Raw genomic sequence first — 17,109 nt, 5'->3', positions numbered from 1 at the left:
CAAGTTACCAGGGGGGAGGGACTGTGACGGGCGACCAATGAGGATTGGCAGACCCCTGTGACGTGCTAGCGTGACTTAAGGGGGGAGCAGTGCTGTCCAGGCATTTTTGGACACGTGTCTCTTGCAGGGAAGACCAACGCACGGCTCGCACCAGACGAAAGGGGCCTGGCAGTGAAACCACGGTGGTTATGTTCCCGGCGCTCGAGCCGCACGCGTCAGCACTCGTGTACGCTGGGGAGCGAGGTGCCAAAGGGGAGGGCGCGCTCGATTCCCACAGTCTCAAATAAATTTTGCCTTGTGTTGAACCTGTGATTTTATAGTTGAGGTAAGCCTTAATTAGTACTTCTCAAAGCTTGCCGTTAGTCGCTGGCGTGAGAGTCCCGATTTGCGGCCACTTCATTTTCTTTTTCGCTCCATACGTTTTCGCTATAAATTTCCCCCGCATAGTTCTCACCCCGCCCCCCCAACTTTTCATTGATTTTCTGTGAAAAAAAAGTGCGGGGCTTATACGAGTAATAACGGTAATAGCTTTGTCATAGATACATTGCAACGAATAATCATTTATACCAAGTTTTTGGATATAACGAAGTATTTCCATAGCAAATGCTTATGAAAATGAGGATTGAGGGTAAGCCTTGACAGAATACTAAAGGGTTGACACACCGTGGCAGTTCTTTTCTAGCCTTTTTCTATGCACCATGGTTGAGTACCACAGAGAGTAGCTTAACAACCAGCCCCATCACATTTTTTTGTTTTCTTCCAGTTCTTCGCAGTGCATTTCCAGCAGCGGTATTGCACGCACTTAGAATACTTTACTTGCCCAAAGCCATATGCCACAGTTGGTGAAATTACATTGAGGCTACGTTGTTAGAGGCTCGTCCATATGACTTTTTCTTGCTTCATGCGAAGCGTGGCTCCTTCAAAAGGATGAGCACATATGCTACTATATAATGTTATTCAGTTGTCATGATTGCCAAGTGACCCAGGTGTTACACTTGCTTGTCTGCAATGCACAAATCTTGAATGAATTGATTAAGAAATCATAGAATATGGCTCAAAGTTGCCAACTGTTCTGAACAAACAGTTCGAAGTAGGATGACTACACAATAGCCAAGGCCGGGATATTGTACCCATTCCATGAGCAAACATTTGTGCTGCGTGCCACTGGTCAATGCTTGCATCATCACAAATGAATCATGTATGCATGAGCTTCAACCAGTACGCACGCAGCAAAAATGTTCATTTGTTTAGTGAATGGGTACGAGATCCCTGCCCTGTAACGTGTCATCTTCGAGACATGGCAATTTATCGCAAAATTTTTCGGTGTAATGATGAAGAGCTCGACAAGAGTAACGTCACAGTGCTCACCTGGTATCCTCTCTTGAGCACTGCACGCATCTGGGAGAAGAGGTACTTGAGATAAGGGGCGCCCAGTGATGACATCACCTTCATCAGCGTGCCCCGAGCCGCTTCCCGGACATCACGAGAACGTGACTTGAGGAAGTCGCAGATCCTGAGGAAGATGCTGTAGGCAAAATGACAAGGGTGTTTCAACGAAGCTCGTCATCAAACACAAGTCCTGAGCGTTTCATAGCCGTATACTGCATTTACTCGCGTAATCTTCACACTCGCATAATTCTCGCACCCCAAAAAATTGAAGCAGTAATGTCATCTGCTCTTTCCAACCACTGGTCATGATAGCACACGACAGCCTGGCACCATCTCTTAAGCATCATGCATACTATGAACGCACAGAGCCCCAATCAAATCCAAGCCAAGCCAAAATGGCAAGTGCACATTGCAACGTCTTGGTATACATCGTGTCCATTCTGTGGCCATGCTACGGGGCAATACAGAAGCTACACAGCTGATTTCAAGTTGAAAAAGATTAATAATGCACTAAACAACAGCAACAGAAATATGTGTGCAAAATATGCGAGTAAATGCAGTATATAGTCAACAATAAATTTCCATAATTTCTGACGAACTAGTTCACTCGTTTATTCATAGCCCATGATGTCATCAGTGGAACAATCATGTGCAGTTATGAAAGTGATGACATCACTAATTTCTCAACCAGGGTTACAAAAGACACATGGTCCCTTTTGTATTTTCTAAAATGACTCGAAGACAAAAACCATTGCATTTTTCTTTCTGTACCAAGTCACTTGTTTTGATCCCCCTGTTCTTCGAACACACTGCCACCTAGACCAGAGGCATTGGAAGCTTTCGGCACCTTATTAGGATTTGCAGTGCCTCTGGGATTGGCGCACACTTGACGAAGCGAGGATGTTGTGTGATGACGTAGTCATTAGAAGTCACGAAATTTGGCGATTCGTGCTGTCATCGCACGACCATTCTTCGCATCATTTCTGCTGATGCCGAATTCGGCATCCACGTACACACCCACAAACAGCCACGTAAAAAGAATGGTCGCTTACCCCGGCAAGTGCCTTTGGAGCATGCCATCAGGCAGTGCTTGGAGAAGCTTGACCATGGCCACAGCTATGGGGATTCGCAGGATCTCGTGTTCTTCTGGAAGGAGAACCTTTGCTGCTTTGTGCTCCTCGTCGGCCCGGGCCTAAAATGAAATGCTTTATTAGACGCACCTTTCATAAATTGTTAAGTCCAGATTTCTAGCAAGAGCACGTGTTGCCATCCAGGTAGAATTACTGCCAGTCACCATCTACCGATAATCATCATCATCTAGCTCCCAAGAACGCATTGCTGACCCTTCTCAATGTAAAATGAATAATCGCTTTTTGTTAACAGTAGACTCTCAGTAAATGGAAATCTGTTAAAAGTGTAGTGAGGAAGAGGAAGACTGTGAGTTCATTGTGCTTCCTGCTGTGCATGAGATGTGCGTTTCTGTCAGAAACGAAACTGCCTCTAACATGATTGGTTTCATACTTGGGTTCTCCCGCCTGTTCATATCTCAGTAAATGAAACTCCTGTTAAACAGAACATACTTTCATGGTCCCTTCAAGTTCGGTTGAATGAGAGTCTACTGTACTTGTTAATTTCACCCCTTATGTAACACCCTCTCAATGAGGTCTATTAGGACAATTAAACTGAACTGAAAATGGCGCAGAATGTTGTATCAGATTAGACCAGATTAAATAGAAGTTTTAGGGCAAAATCACAAGCCATGAATCCCCCCTAAGCCGTTCAGGACTCACTGGCTTTGTGGTAAATCTCGCTAGGACATACCTTTTGGTTCAGGACTTTGTGTAGTCTTGGCAACAGCCGAGTGGCTATGGCTGTGTGAATGGCTGTGGCCGCATCTTCGCTGAGGGCCTTGTTCTTGTCATCAACAGACGTCTCTTCCGCATTGCCTGTGTGACAAAGAAAAAAATAAAAAGCATAAAAAACAAAATCTTGTACCTAAAGTTAAAGGCTACTCCACACATGAGAAGCAACTACCCTGAGCTACCATTCCTACGAAGCCACCATGAGGCAAGCAAAATGTACACGCACCATTCACCTCAGGAACTTTGCTTTCATCAGAATTCTCGTCAAGGTTATCGTCAACATCTTCAGTCTGTTTGATGCCCGCCTCCATCTCCTCAACCTCTCCCTGATCTGCCACAGCCTCGGCTTGCTCCTTATCCTGAGCCGGCTTGGCTGTTCCTGGCTTCTGTTGGATTCCCTTGGACTTGCTAAGGTTGAAATGGAACGCGTTCAGGATGGCCACCACCAACCTGTGAACGAAAAGCGGGTACATTTGTGAGTCAAGATAGTGCTAGCCCATGCAAGATTAGGTTGTGGAAATCCAGCTCTTATGCATTTTTGCAGTGACTGCAGAGCCTGCAATGCAATAGAATCTGCAAAAGCACCTATGTTTCGTAAGTGCCACCATGATCCGACTCAGTACAACTGGCTTTATGTAAGCATACATTACTAATGAGTCTGGATTGCTTTGAAAGTCCTTTTGTTATTCAATACGTGCTTTTCAGGTTTAGTATGCACATAGTACTGATATTATAAGATTGGTCATTAAATTCTTAGATCGCAAGCTTGACATCATTAAAAACTCTGAGAATGCATGAACAAAATGGCAGTGTTCCCAAAACTTTCATGCAGCCCTAACCTGCAGCATCACTCATTTCGGCTGGGTCACATAAACTTGCACTGCCCACAGCATTTTCATACCTAGTAAACCTCCAGTGCATGTTTGGCACTTATTACTTGCTTTGCTATCAATGGTTACCGTAGTTGGCTTATACCCGTGCCACACAGGCAGAAAAAATGGCATTTACCCCCGAATGCCTTCAGATTTGTTGCCATTCGCGCGGTGCCACACGGGCGAACAAAATGGCATTCATCCGAATGCCATTCGCCACCAACTGCCTTCGCCAGAACTCAGTTGACTGAGAAATGCCTACTCTCGACGACACAGCCCGCGAAGTGCGATTTACCTAAAAGTATATAAAACAAATCATATTGAGCTAAAAATGAAATTTCCCGTCTTTTATTTGCACCATTATTGTCTTAAAAAGATGCTTTGAACGTTATACGAAGAAAATAAAGTATTGATAATGAAACGCTTGTCAATTTTAGCGAAACTTTGGCAAACAAGCATGCAACACTGGTATTTTCATCGCCATCGAGTTCACTTTCTTCGTGACTTTCTCTGCTTTTTTCATCAGTTCCCACTTTGACGATTTAACGTTTTCCCACACACAAGTGCTGCCGTGAAAAAACGAACTCTGCGAACATCTTCTGAGAGATGCGACAGGTGCCTCTATTTGTATGCCGTACATAAACCTTGCCTTAACTCATCGTCGTCTTGTCCGCTCGCGTATCAGCTCTCCGCAGATGCAGCCGCGAGCGGAGAAACATACGCTACCAAGCAGCCAGTGACCTTGGCAGCGGTGAGTTTCGTAGCACCAGCACCTTCGGGACCACGGAGGAAGGAAAGGTAAGGAGAGGCCCTGACGTCACTCGTTGTGAAGCCGCAATGAAGCCGTAAGTCGGCCATATTGACTAGGCAAATTCTCCTCTCTTGTTTACATACGAATGCGAAGCAGAAGGCGCGACTCCCTCCCCGTCTTGGAAAGCACGTGGGCTGCGCAGCGCGTGTGTCGTGACGATCCAAAACTAATGAAACTGGGCTCATCACTCTGAGCCAGCGGGACAGCTTCAGCGAAATCGCTTCATCCGAGTAATAACAGGGAGTAACAGCTCGCCGACAACGAAGCAACTAAGAGAGAACGCGCGCTAGATGCACTGACAACGGCGAGTGCTTTCACGTCATTAATTCAGCAACTGTACAGACAACACGATCGGTCGTGCGCCTTCCACGGTTGCATTCCGCCACGCGGCCGATGCACCGTCCTGCCACTGTGTCCGTGTTACGCGTGAAGCTCACCGGCGTCAGCATTCTGCGACCGTGGTAACATTGAGCACGGTGTGAGTGACAGTTAGCGTGGTTGCTGTTACGTTGAGATTACATGCAATGCTGGTGGAGAGTGTACCAAGCGGAGCAGAAAAGGTGTTTTAATACCCACACGCAAGTTGTTACTGTACACACACAACACGAAACTACGTATGTGCACATGGTCCTCACGGCGTCTTGCTGGGCTCAACAGCGTCGTCCGTTGTCACAAGCAGGAGCACTGCTCAACCGTCACTGACCTGCAAGGCATTCATCGTCATTCAGCCTCCTCATGGTGCCCAACGCAATTTCGCTGAACATTAACTGCTTCATCCGCGTCATCCGCCGCACGACACATGGATATGCACTTGTTCTACGCACTGTTGAAACCCCGTGATGGACAAAGGGATTTGTAAACGTTGCTAAGAGTGATGTAACAGCCAGGAGAACACTGCGTAACCAATAATGCGGCGCAGAGCATAGATATCGTCCGCCACGGCTCAGCACGAGACCTGGGGAGGCACACATTCCGCCGCCAGCCGCGGCCGCTCACTGCTAGACCAGCTCCACTGCGTAACACGTAACCATAACAACGCCGCCATTGTGCCTAGTGAATATGGCCACCATGATGTCATTTCCACCACATTTTTTACGCCCTGCGCCGGCTGGGCATGCCCTCTCCTTACTTTTTCCTTCCTTCGTGGGCGCAATTTTCTATTTACGCTGTGGATCTGACTAGTGTTGGCTTAGGTTGCTATGGTCGGCTGCAACGTTGTAAAACAAAGCAAGAAACTAAAACTTAGGACAGCGTAATACGCTTATTTCTACATTTGATGATTATCTGATGTGTATGAAGCTTGCAAATGCTTCTTAATTTTTTTATTGCTATTCACTCAATGCTCACTTGGAAGGGCTGTGATCGACATCATCAAGTCAAATGTCATTCGCTTTGGACGTGTAGCAGCGCCGGCGAAACAAATGTCATTCGGGAACTGAAGGCCTTCGCCACCAAATGTCATTTTCTATGCCCGTGTGGCACGGGTATTATGGGGTTTAACATCTCAGGCTATGAGATATTGCATAGTGGAGAGTTCCAGAATTTTGGCTGCCTGGAGTTCCTTACGGTGTACTGACATCAGAAGGTACACGGCACTCTAGCACTACTACTTTCTGCGTAGCCTCACCAAAATCATTAGACTGTCATCAGGTTCGTCTCATTCATTCTATACCAGCAACCTAAATTGGACACGTGACAAGGTTTACTGCACAGTGATCAATCACACATAGTTGATAAACGATTGTTTCAAGGAAGTCACTGACTGCTCGATCTTTTGTTAGTGTGACTCAGTCACAATGCCAATCAGATGCATAAAAAAATTTTTTTTTCTTACGGAACAGTGGGTTGACAGCACTGATTGTAGTGCACTTCAGTGTGGCGATCAGTAGATTGAAAACATGCATCAACATTAATTGTGACAAGTGATTTCCTGGTGACCAGCTGCAAACCGTTGTTGATGAAACTTTCTGGACATTCGGATGATTTGTTGCACTGACCGTATGGCCATCTTGTGGTGCTCCGGGTCCCGCTGCAGTTGCTGGATGTATCGAGACAGGTTTGCCTCGTAGTGACGCCACGGCAGTCTTGAACAGAGCGCGCTCACAGCCTCGATGGCTGCGTCAACGAGGGCAGTCTGCTTGGAGTACGCACTGTTGAACAGGTAACACGAGCACAGCGGAAAAAGCACGCCCGAGATGGCTGGCGGCGCCAGCGACGTCAGCTGGCCTGCCCTCAGAGCAGCCGCCAGCCGGTTCAGGGCTCGTGCACGTCGGTGAAGCTGGGACGAAGGCACAGGCAAACAACAAATGCTTCTATTAAAAAATGTCGCAGAAAATGACGTTCCGAGATCCTGCAACTATTAAATGGGGTTGCAAATTATTTGATTCGTACAAGACGTGGGGTAGCGCATGCCTCGCCTCTCCAACTCCATACAGTACAAGAACAGCTGAGGCTCACAAACTGATTCCCTAAATCCGAATTGATGTGGCAACAGACAAATTGAGAATCTTTATGAATCCCCAGGCAAACTGCAGCACTCCACTGTGTTCGCCATCTGTTCGGTGTTAATTTTGCACATAGTATATTTACCAACAAATGTTTTGACCGAAATAGGTTTGTCTCAACTTAGCACTCCATGATTTGGTGTTGCTGACAGGCTACATAGTACTTGAAGAAAGAAAAAAAAAAAAAGCAAATTTCAAGTTTGAGAGCTAGGTTTATAACCAACTCTCATTAGTCAAGATTGAAAGACGAACCACAAGCGTCATACAATGATTCAGGGAAAGAACAGAAGGCGAAGATGAAGCAGCTTAACGGGCTAGGTGTTTCTGCTTGAGGCACGGCCAATGCAAAATCGCCGGGGTACAAGGTTAGCACAGGGAAACGAAATGTGCACCTCTGTTTTTACATCCAACAAGGGCTGTCCGCATATGTTCCAAGTGAAAAAAAAAAAAAAAAGTGGTGAAGCTTGCATGCAATCTCTTACGCGGTGCTGTTTGGTCGCCATGCCTTTTCAGTACTACATGCAATTGATGAGACAATGCATAAGCGATGCATGCAAGTTTGAGATCAGCAGGAGCTGTACCTCTTGACAGTGAAATGCCGTCCTGTTTTTACGCTTAGAATGCACACAATCCTCAAATATTTCGTACATATTCAGCGCAATCCTCAAGCGTTGCCCACCTTCTTTCACAAGTACCCTACATCAGATTACTAAAGAATGCCATCAAAGAGCCCGTAAGTCGCAGTTGCCTGTTTCCAAGCTGTCGCTGTGGTTCTAGGGCCCGGCCTGCCAACTGATCTCGACGCAGGCCAGACGTCCGGTGCGCGAAATGTGCCACAGCCGGGTGCAGTGTGTGCCGATGTTTACAACGCCCGCATTGAACTTGAGTACAAGGCATCAAGATTCACCGACAGCTTTTGAAATTCGCTCAGTAACATGTAAGGCTCTTTATCGTGCAGACCAGCCGTAGCCTCGTCCCACGAAGGGCGGCTTCAGGGGTGCAACAATCATCACTTGCAGGGTAACATGACATGATGGGGCAAACGCTTTCATAACATTCTAGCTCACACGAAAATAGAGTAGTATTTAAGCGAAGCTTCTTTGAGTTGCAGATTGTAGTGACGGTAATGGCATAATTCATTTTGAAATATGTGGTGCCGGTGAGTGTAGAGAAATGCGGGTGTGCAGAAGCAACGCCCTGGAAAGTTCACCAATCACATATGCATTAGTGGTCCAGCCAGTTTAGAAATTGGAGCAATTTTTGGAGCAGGAAAAAGTACAGTTTCGTGCACCTTTGGAGCAGGAGGAAATGTGTTTTGGAGCAGGTTTGGAGCAGACAGTACGGTATCTAGAATAACTTGGAGCAGAACATGCCCAAATTTTTGGTGAGTGTTCAAATGAGTGTGCGTACTAGAAACGCTGCAGCATTGTATATAAGAAAACAAGATCAACATCGAGATAGCAGCCATTAATCAAGGTCTTAGCACAAAAGATTGTCACACCCTGGATTCACTGCACTGCACAAGATGTGTGTCGAAGTGAAGCATTAGGGACGAAGTAAGCATACACATACGGTTTCTGCGAATGATAGGGGCCATAAGGTAATCCCAAAAAGAAAAAAAAAGCTCTAATTAGAAACTCAGCAGTTTATATAAATAAAAGGACAAAGAAAGCTAGGGTCGACTGAGAACACACAGTTCGAAATTACTTTCCTACACAGTGCCTTCAATAATCGCCACAACTCACTGGGGATGACATTCCATTGTACTCAATAATTTTTACCCCCCTATTCACAAACACTCCTCGACTCGACTTTTAGCCTTCACTTGACAGAGTTGAGCACTGCGCCACCGCTCGGCTGAAGTTGCGTGCTGCGCTACTAAAGAATGGCAGCAGATTATCACTGATATGCAGTGACTTGCCGTGCCTAGAGATGGCGCTCCCATCGGCTTTCTCAAGTGAAGGTGAAACGTTGAGTGAAGTGACGTTCTAGAATACGGAGGTTAGAGTCGTGAGCACCCCTTGACATTCTCTCTTCACTTTGAAGGACTGTGGATAGGGCAATTACTTCCGGTTTTCTAAATATTCAGAAAAGGTCTAAAAAACTGGTACAGTGTAAATTGGTGTGAAGAAAGCGGGGTCCATGATCAAGCACAAAAGGGAGGGATGCTCTTCTTCAAGGAAACCTTGAAGAAAACACGTTTACCAGTTGCAACATTGGCTTCCGCAGCGACACGTGTAGATGCTTTTTTTTTATTTTAATATGCTGTCAATGTGTGGTTAATAGGTGTAAGCCCCTGTCCTACTCACATAGTTGGGGAATACTTATAGAGTCCTGAAAACAGGCCACATGGCAGAGGACAGTTAACTGGTTACGTGAAATGAGTGCCACCGTTTTTTTTTTTTTTTTTTTTTTTAGGGGAGGGAGGTCAAGATGGGGTGAGCAACCAAACAACCTTTTCCCTACAATCACCACCCCTTGGGTTGTATCTGCTAACAAGTGTCAACAGCGAATCATGGCTAGTCCCTCGTGGTGGGTGGGAACCATATATCAAGAAACAAGCAAACAAGCAAGCTTCTCCCACCATCCAGCTACTTCTAGCATCAACACCCACGCTGCAATGTCTTTGACAATCTGAGGTGGATGTTATTGTAAATCGTATTGTACTGTAGTTTTCACTACTGTAACCAATATTGTCGATGCTGACTGATGCCAAGGAAGGAAATGCCGGATAAATGCCAGAGAAACATCAGCAAAACATCAGCGAAAACGCTGTATGATGTTCGGCCTTCATGATGCCGCATCTTGTATGAACACTTGCAGAACAGCTCCGATGGAATGCTCTATAAGTGGGCATTTAGGCTTAGCTTTATTTTAGGCATACTGAAAAACATTGCGCAGCGTGATTAAGAGGCATTTACTTTTTCTTTGCGAAATATCAAACGTTCGCAAGGCCAAATCTTCATTTTCATGAAGACGCCAATTACAGTGCGAAATACAATTGAAATAGATTGAGTAGAGGGCATTGGTGGCATTGTGGAAAAGCTTTAGTGGTGTTAAATGAGGCCAAAAATATTTTTCAGTCATAAATAGTCCCATGCCATGCAAAACATGGGAATCAGTGAACTTTGGCGCAGTTGGCGCAAGCCTTATTTGAATGTGCAGAGTGCAGGGACATGAAATTGTAGCACAATGACACAGTCAAACCAACACTCCACAAGTATTTGCATGCGCGATTGTCCAATAACTGATGCCCTCTCAATCATGGACTTGTTGGCAATGAGCCATTTCTGACACGGCCATCTGGTCTTTTATCAATGTTACTGAAACAACGTATCATTTTTTGTTGCCACATTCCATTGCTGCCTGAATACAAACACATGGTGTATCATGGTGTACATGGTGTATCAGTTGCGTGTAGCAACTCGAGCAATAATAATGATAGCTGCAGGGGTTTAATGTTCCAAAACCATGTTATGATTATGAGAGATGCCGTAGTGAAGGGCATCAGAAATTTTGACCACCTCATGTTTCTTTAACGTAACCCTAAATCTAACGGTGTATTCGGTTGGCCGCTCTGGTCCTCTGGCTCTGAGTCGCCAGATGCCGAGGCAGCTCGCAATCAGAGCGCGAGAAGCAGCATACCAACCGAATACATTGGTGATCTCAGAGCAGCACACCTGTAGCGCCACCGAGCAGCCAGTGTGGGAAGCTGCTGACTAAACATCCCTGCGCCGCATCGACAAATGGTGCCGATAAGTTCAGTGGCCATTTCCAACATGTCTGAATACAGCGACAGCATTCTGAGCTTAGCACATAAATCTGAAGATCGTCGTAGTCCAAGATCGTATATTTAAGGCAAATCATGTGGCTCTCTACAAGCTGCTGTAACGACAGCTTAGTCTCGCTAGCCGCCGCCTCCTTTTTGACAGGGTGCATTCATGGTTTGGTAGATATCAACTCGCGACACACACGCTCTAAAACGCTGCTAACAGCACACATGCACGAAGTATTACGCGTCCAGCGATGTCCCCTTCCGAAATGCGTGCTCGCCCTGTTCATCTAGTTCAAGTGCCAGCAGCCATGTGATTTGCGGACTTGTGTCGCGCGATCCGTCCTCCAAGTCGGATCGTGCCATGATTTCACTTCGAAGTCGGAGGGATCGGGAGTGCTCCCAAGTCAGAGGCTGACGCTCCGAAAGAACCAACCAAAGAGGGTCCGGGCATTGGAATTCTACCAACCGAATACGTGATAAGCACGCGGGCCTCAAGATTGTTGCACTACTAAGCTGTAGGTTCAACTACCAACTTGGAGGAAGGAAGCAGCTAGGAGGGAGCATCACACAATGGGATAGAAATAAAGCAAGTAAGAAAAGTAGTTTATACACTCAAACCTCATTGAAACAAAGTGGATCTTACCCGAAAATAAGTTTGTTATATCCAAAAATTTGTTATAAAGGTATGTTTTAACCCTATGTCTATTGCAAGACTATTCTTCATTTACTTTGTCATAAACGACATTTTGTCATTCCGTTATATGGAGGCTTTTAGTACGTCAGGCATGCACACGCCAGAACTTTTCGCACCTTCATTCACGAGTCCTCGCTAAAGCAAGGACTCCTGAATTTTCTTTTTAGACATGTCTTTGACACACACAAACTACACTCACAATGTGCTTGAGGCAAGATTTCGAACTAGTCAACATTTGTCCACCAGAGACAAATGTTATCCTTTCTCTTTGCACCACTTCCTTCGCGTGCCTACCCCGCATCAGATTACTAAAGAATGCCATCAAAGAGCCCGGAGACAGCAGGTGCTCGTTTCCAAGCTGTCGCTGCGGCGCTTTCAGACCCGGCCTGCCAACAGATCTCGGCGCAGGCCAAGTGTCGTGTGCACTAAAAGACGCCACATCCGAGTGTTGTGTGTGTCGATGTTTACAACGCCCGCGACGAACTCAAGTAGCAGGCATCAAGATTCACCGACAGCTCTCGAATTTCGCTCAGTAACGTCAACGGCTCTTTATCGTGCAGACAAAGCCGAAGCCTCATTCGACGAAGGGCGGCTTCAGGGGTGCGATAATCATCACTTGTGGGGCAGTGCGAGTGAGGGGTGCAATACTTAACATTAAACCACTCTTAAAACAACTTTGACAGGAACTTCACAGGTGAACTTACAGACTTGTCCTACTGCGCTACCAAGCGGATTAGCCAGAGCAAATTATTAACAAAAAAAAATCCTTGGACAGCCGAAGTGAAAGAAAGTGCCATATTCCAAAACTAAGATTGCAGTAGTACTTGCATTCCAAGCCCATTAGAACACTTATCATAGCATAACCAGTTACTTATTCCTACTTTAGTTCACTCTATCTGTCACATTTCTGGAATTACACACACTTGGCCAACTGGAACCACCAATCGAATCAGATGAAAGAAGTTGGCTTGACAAAAACTGCAACCTTTGAAATCTGCAGTTACAGTCGACTAGCGCCAATTAAAACTCGAAGGAACCTCTAAATATTGTTTGAATTATCAAGAAGTTTGAATTATCAGAAGTTCTCGGATGGATGACTGTGGGTGAGATGACACCACACATTATGAATAGACATTAATTTTATCCCATTAAGATTTTTCTTCAGTGTTTTTAAGCCCTAACTGGACCGAGTGAACAGAAAAAAAGAGCTGTAAATTTCACAAGTTTATTGGCCACTTACTGCTGATCAGACCTTTTAAAGAAATTGTGAATTGCGAACTGCTTCATTGCTATAGCTATGTGCCTTCAGTGCAAGGTCTCTATACCAGTTGAGAAGATTCACCATGCACGCGTGTGCTTCGTTTTAAACATTTGTTTATTTGCAATGCCTTTTTCCTTGAAGGCCTCAGGTGGTTATTTTTCATTTTTAGACTGTTATGATTATATAAGCACACACATTTTTAAATAGTAGTGGGAAAGCAGCTGATATTTTCTGGTATGGACCTGCAAAAAGTACGAATGAACCAAATGATGAAGTTTGAATTAAGAGGTTTTTAAATACATCAAAAATATAGGGGAAAACAAAAAATTGAATTTTGTTGGAATTAACAGAAAGTATGAATTATCAGAGTTTGAATTATCGCGAATCAACTGTATCTATAAAGAGACACGAGACCAAGTATGTACAGTAAACCCTCGATACAAGAAGTCACTTTATTCAAATTATCGCTTTTATAGAAGTGTCACGCAGTTCCGACCCCAATGTGTGTATTTTAGACCAGATTACTCGAAGCATGCCGATAGCTTGCTCTGCTTAGAGCAAAGACACAAGTTTCGGTTTCGTATTCACGGCGGCATGGGTGAGCGACCAGCCACGCCACCGAAGTGCCTGCGAGATTTTTTCATACATGTCCCGCGCCTTTTCTCGCTCAACGCAGAAAAGGCCGTGCGGCCTTTTCTGCACTGAGCGCGTGAAGTTCGTGCTAGCTTCGCCACGCTAAAGCGCGCCAGTGCAAACTGGTGCACACGGCGCGAGAGTCTCCGCGGCAGGTATTTTACCCTCCCCATCCGCGCCTTACTCCAGTACGGATGCGCTCGCTAACATGCTGGCTGCTCACTGCTATTAGGCCGCTATGCCGCTGTTGTCACGTGACCAGTACGGAGCCTTGCTTGGCGAGCTCCTTGGCCCCTGGGTTTTTTCTATCCATGTGTAGAAGACACACATGCACATGTGTTGTGCGAGCTCTGTGTGAACCCGTGGCGTTGTGTGCGTGCATTGTGTGCGTTTAGTGACCGTCAAATGAAAATGGCACCGTCGGTGCTCGCACAGAAGTGTCTGACATTGGAGGAGAGAGTTCAACTGATATGCGACGAGGAAAAAAAGAGGCCGGCAAAAGTCTGAAATCTCAAGACGATTCATAATACTGCTGTGAACATTTTCAACTGTTCTTAAGAATGAGGATGACGTACTGGACAGCTTCAAGAAGAGTCAAACGAAAGGGCAACCATAATTCTATGTATTCCGAAGTGAAAAGAGCACTTATCGAATGGCTGAAAAATGCTAGAAGTGCGAACCTTCCTGTAAATGGGCCTGCATTGACTGCAAAGGCCGAAGCCCTAGCCACCCAGATGGGCAAGGAAGATTTTAAATGCAGCAAAGGCTGGCTGGAACGTTTCAAGAGACGGCACAGCGTGCTTTCAAAATCGATCAATGGTGAAAGTGCGACCGTGGATGGATGGCACAAGCATCAGCTGAGCGCCCTACCTCAGCTGTAAGTAGATCGAGACACTTACAACTTGGACGAGGCAGCATTATTTTACAAACTATTGCTGAAGCGTGCGTACACTACACAGGGCGAAACCTTATCAGGATGTAAATAAAGCAAAGAACGCGTTACAGTGCTATTTGGTGCTACCGCGACAGGGGAGGACAAGCTTACTTTGCTGATACTGCTGGCGAAAGTGGCAAAGCTCCGGTCGACTAGCCGGCCGAAATAGTCGACTTGTTTGGAGGTTCCAATGAGGAAGATGAATCACTAGACAAACAGCCTCGCGAAACACAGTCGAACCTCAATAATTCGAACTCGGTTATTTCGAAATTCCGCTTATTTCGAAATATTTTCGCGGTCCCGTATTTTTTGCAATGTTAGTCTTAGTGGATATATTGAAGCTGCAGTCAGCACCAGTCCGGTAATTGGAAAACTTTGGGTGTCATGTGCCAATTCCCCATCCCTATTTCGTTGCGAATCCGTGGAAACGATAACCCTCCAGAGCCACAAGGCAGTGCAATGCAGCGATATTAATGAGTGGCAGCTGAAGCATTCCAGCCGCGTTACTTCCAGCGCAGAAAAGAAGAAAAGAAAAGTGTTCGTGGTCAACTAAAACGTGCGCCCGCAGAAACAAGTTGTGCTTCACTGCAACACAGCGATGACGCACGGGCAGCATATTGCATGTTTCCCGCCACGTTAGCTCATCATGATTTACCGATTCTTTCTAGGATGGTAAAGAAATTTGATTACGGAAAGCTTGACGAAATTCGCAATGTATGAAAACCTCCGACTGCCGGTGCCTTCAGCAATTTGCGCACTTGCACTGCTGGCGGAGTTCTTGCCTGCAACATCTTTCGAAAACTAAGTTTGAAAACTTCAATGATCATGTTTTCAAAGCAAAACATATCGCGAATTTCGTCACACTCGCCATTATCAAATTATTCTACCAGAAAGCATGGGTGAATACCGTATATACTCGTGTAAGGGCCGCCCTCGTGTAAGGGCCGCACCCCAACTTTGAAAGCGGATATTTCGAAAAAAAAAAAAAACAAAAGTTCAAAATGTCCCGCCAGAAAAGTGTAGTTAGTTCATTTACAGCCAGATGGCGCTGCACGCTTTTCCGCTTTTATTCTACTTCCGCCGACGCGCCGACCACGCTGTTGACAGCGCGCCGCCATATTTGCCTTGTGCGGCCTCTTTGTTGGCATCGTTCCTAGCATCGTGTCGATACGTTGGCAGCGCGACTTCAGATCGGTGTCGTCGGTGTCACTTTGTTGGTTGTAGTGAACCCTGCAGAAGCCAGCGCACGTGACGGACGATGGGCCGGCATCTGAGATCATTCACTGCAGCATTTAAGCTGCAAGTGATTGACTATGCCGAGGAGCACGGGAAGCGGGAAGCTGGACGAAAGTACGACGTCGATGAGAAGCGCGTGCGTTACTGGATGAATCAGAAAGATGCCCTCGCCGCTACTAACAGGAGCCGAAAGGCGTTTCGCGGGAAAAAGTGCAAGTACCCGCAACTCGAAAGCGAGCTCGTCAACTACGTCGTCGACACACGAAGGGACGGCTACGCCGTATCGACTGACATGATACGCGTCAAAGCCCTCAGCATCGCTCGCCACATGGAAATACCCCCGGCACAATTCAAGGCAAGTCGGGGCTGGGCTACGCGGTTTATGAACCGTAACCAGCTTTCTATTCGGCGCCGAACGACGATTTGCCAAAAACTGCCGCGCGAGTACGAAGACCACGTCATTAAGTTTCATCGCTTCGTGAATGCTCTCAGGAGGGAGCATGAATACGACCTGTCCCAAATTGGGAATGCGGACCAGACACCTGTGTGGTTCGATGCACCGGAAAGCACCACAGTGGATTTAAAAGGTGCGAAAAGTGTGTCTGTGCGCACGACTGGTGCAGAACGCCAAAGGTGCACTGTGATGTTGTGCATCACGGCAGACGGCAGGAGGCTTCCGCCGTACGTCGTATTTAAAAGGAAGACTCTCCCAAAAGAGAAGTTCCCTCAGGGAATCGTCGTACGTGCGCAAGAGAAGGGCTGGATGTCCGAGGAACTGGTCGTTGACTGGATTAAGACCGTCTGGGCAAACAGACCTGGAGGGCTGTTACAACGGAAAGCCCTCCTTGTTTTGGACAGCTTTAGGGGCCACTTGACCGACCGCGTCAAGAACCGAGTTGCCGCAACTCGTACGGACTTGGCCGTCATTCCCGGTGGCCTGACGAGTGTGCTGCAGCCGCTCGACGTATGCGTCAACAGACCATTCAAAGTGGAATTTCGCCGATGTTACTCTGAATGGATGGCTGGAGGCGTCCACGAGAAGACCCCTACAGGACGGCTGAAGCGGGCGTCGCTCCAACAGGTGTGTGAATGGATTTTGAATGCGTGGCGTGCCATGTCAGTAGAAGTAGTTGCTAAA

At 46.4% G+C, this 17,109-nt stretch overlaps 1 protein-coding gene across 2 annotated transcripts in view; it reads right to left on the bottom strand.

Annotated features, from left to right (window-relative positions):
* LOC119165190 (small subunit processome component 20 homolog) overlaps positions 1-17,109 on the bottom strand; it is a 127,143-nt gene that overhangs the window by 55,975 nt on the left and 54,059 nt on the right. For both annotated transcript variants that reach the window (XM_075871014.1, XM_075871015.1), the window contains exons 38-42: positions 6,932-7,212; positions 3,478-3,701; positions 3,211-3,335; positions 2,442-2,581; positions 1,369-1,525 (exon numbers count right to left, since the gene is read on the bottom strand). In XM_075871014.1, coding sequence (XP_075727129.1) covers positions 1,369-1,525; positions 2,442-2,581; positions 3,211-3,335; positions 3,478-3,701; positions 6,932-7,212 — 927 coding nt within the window. The remainder of the gene's footprint in view (positions 1-1,368; positions 1,526-2,441; positions 2,582-3,210; positions 3,336-3,477; positions 3,702-6,931; positions 7,213-17,109) is intronic.

Source organism: Rhipicephalus microplus, chromosome 8 (assembly GCF_043290135.1).
Source record: "Rhipicephalus microplus isolate Deutch F79 chromosome 8, USDA_Rmic, whole genome shotgun sequence".
NCBI classification, from domain to species: Eukaryota; Metazoa; Arthropoda; class Arachnida; order Ixodida; family Ixodidae; genus Rhipicephalus; species Rhipicephalus microplus.
Note: the sequence above shows the minus strand (reverse complement) of the source record. Positions and strands in the feature narration are given on the sequence as shown.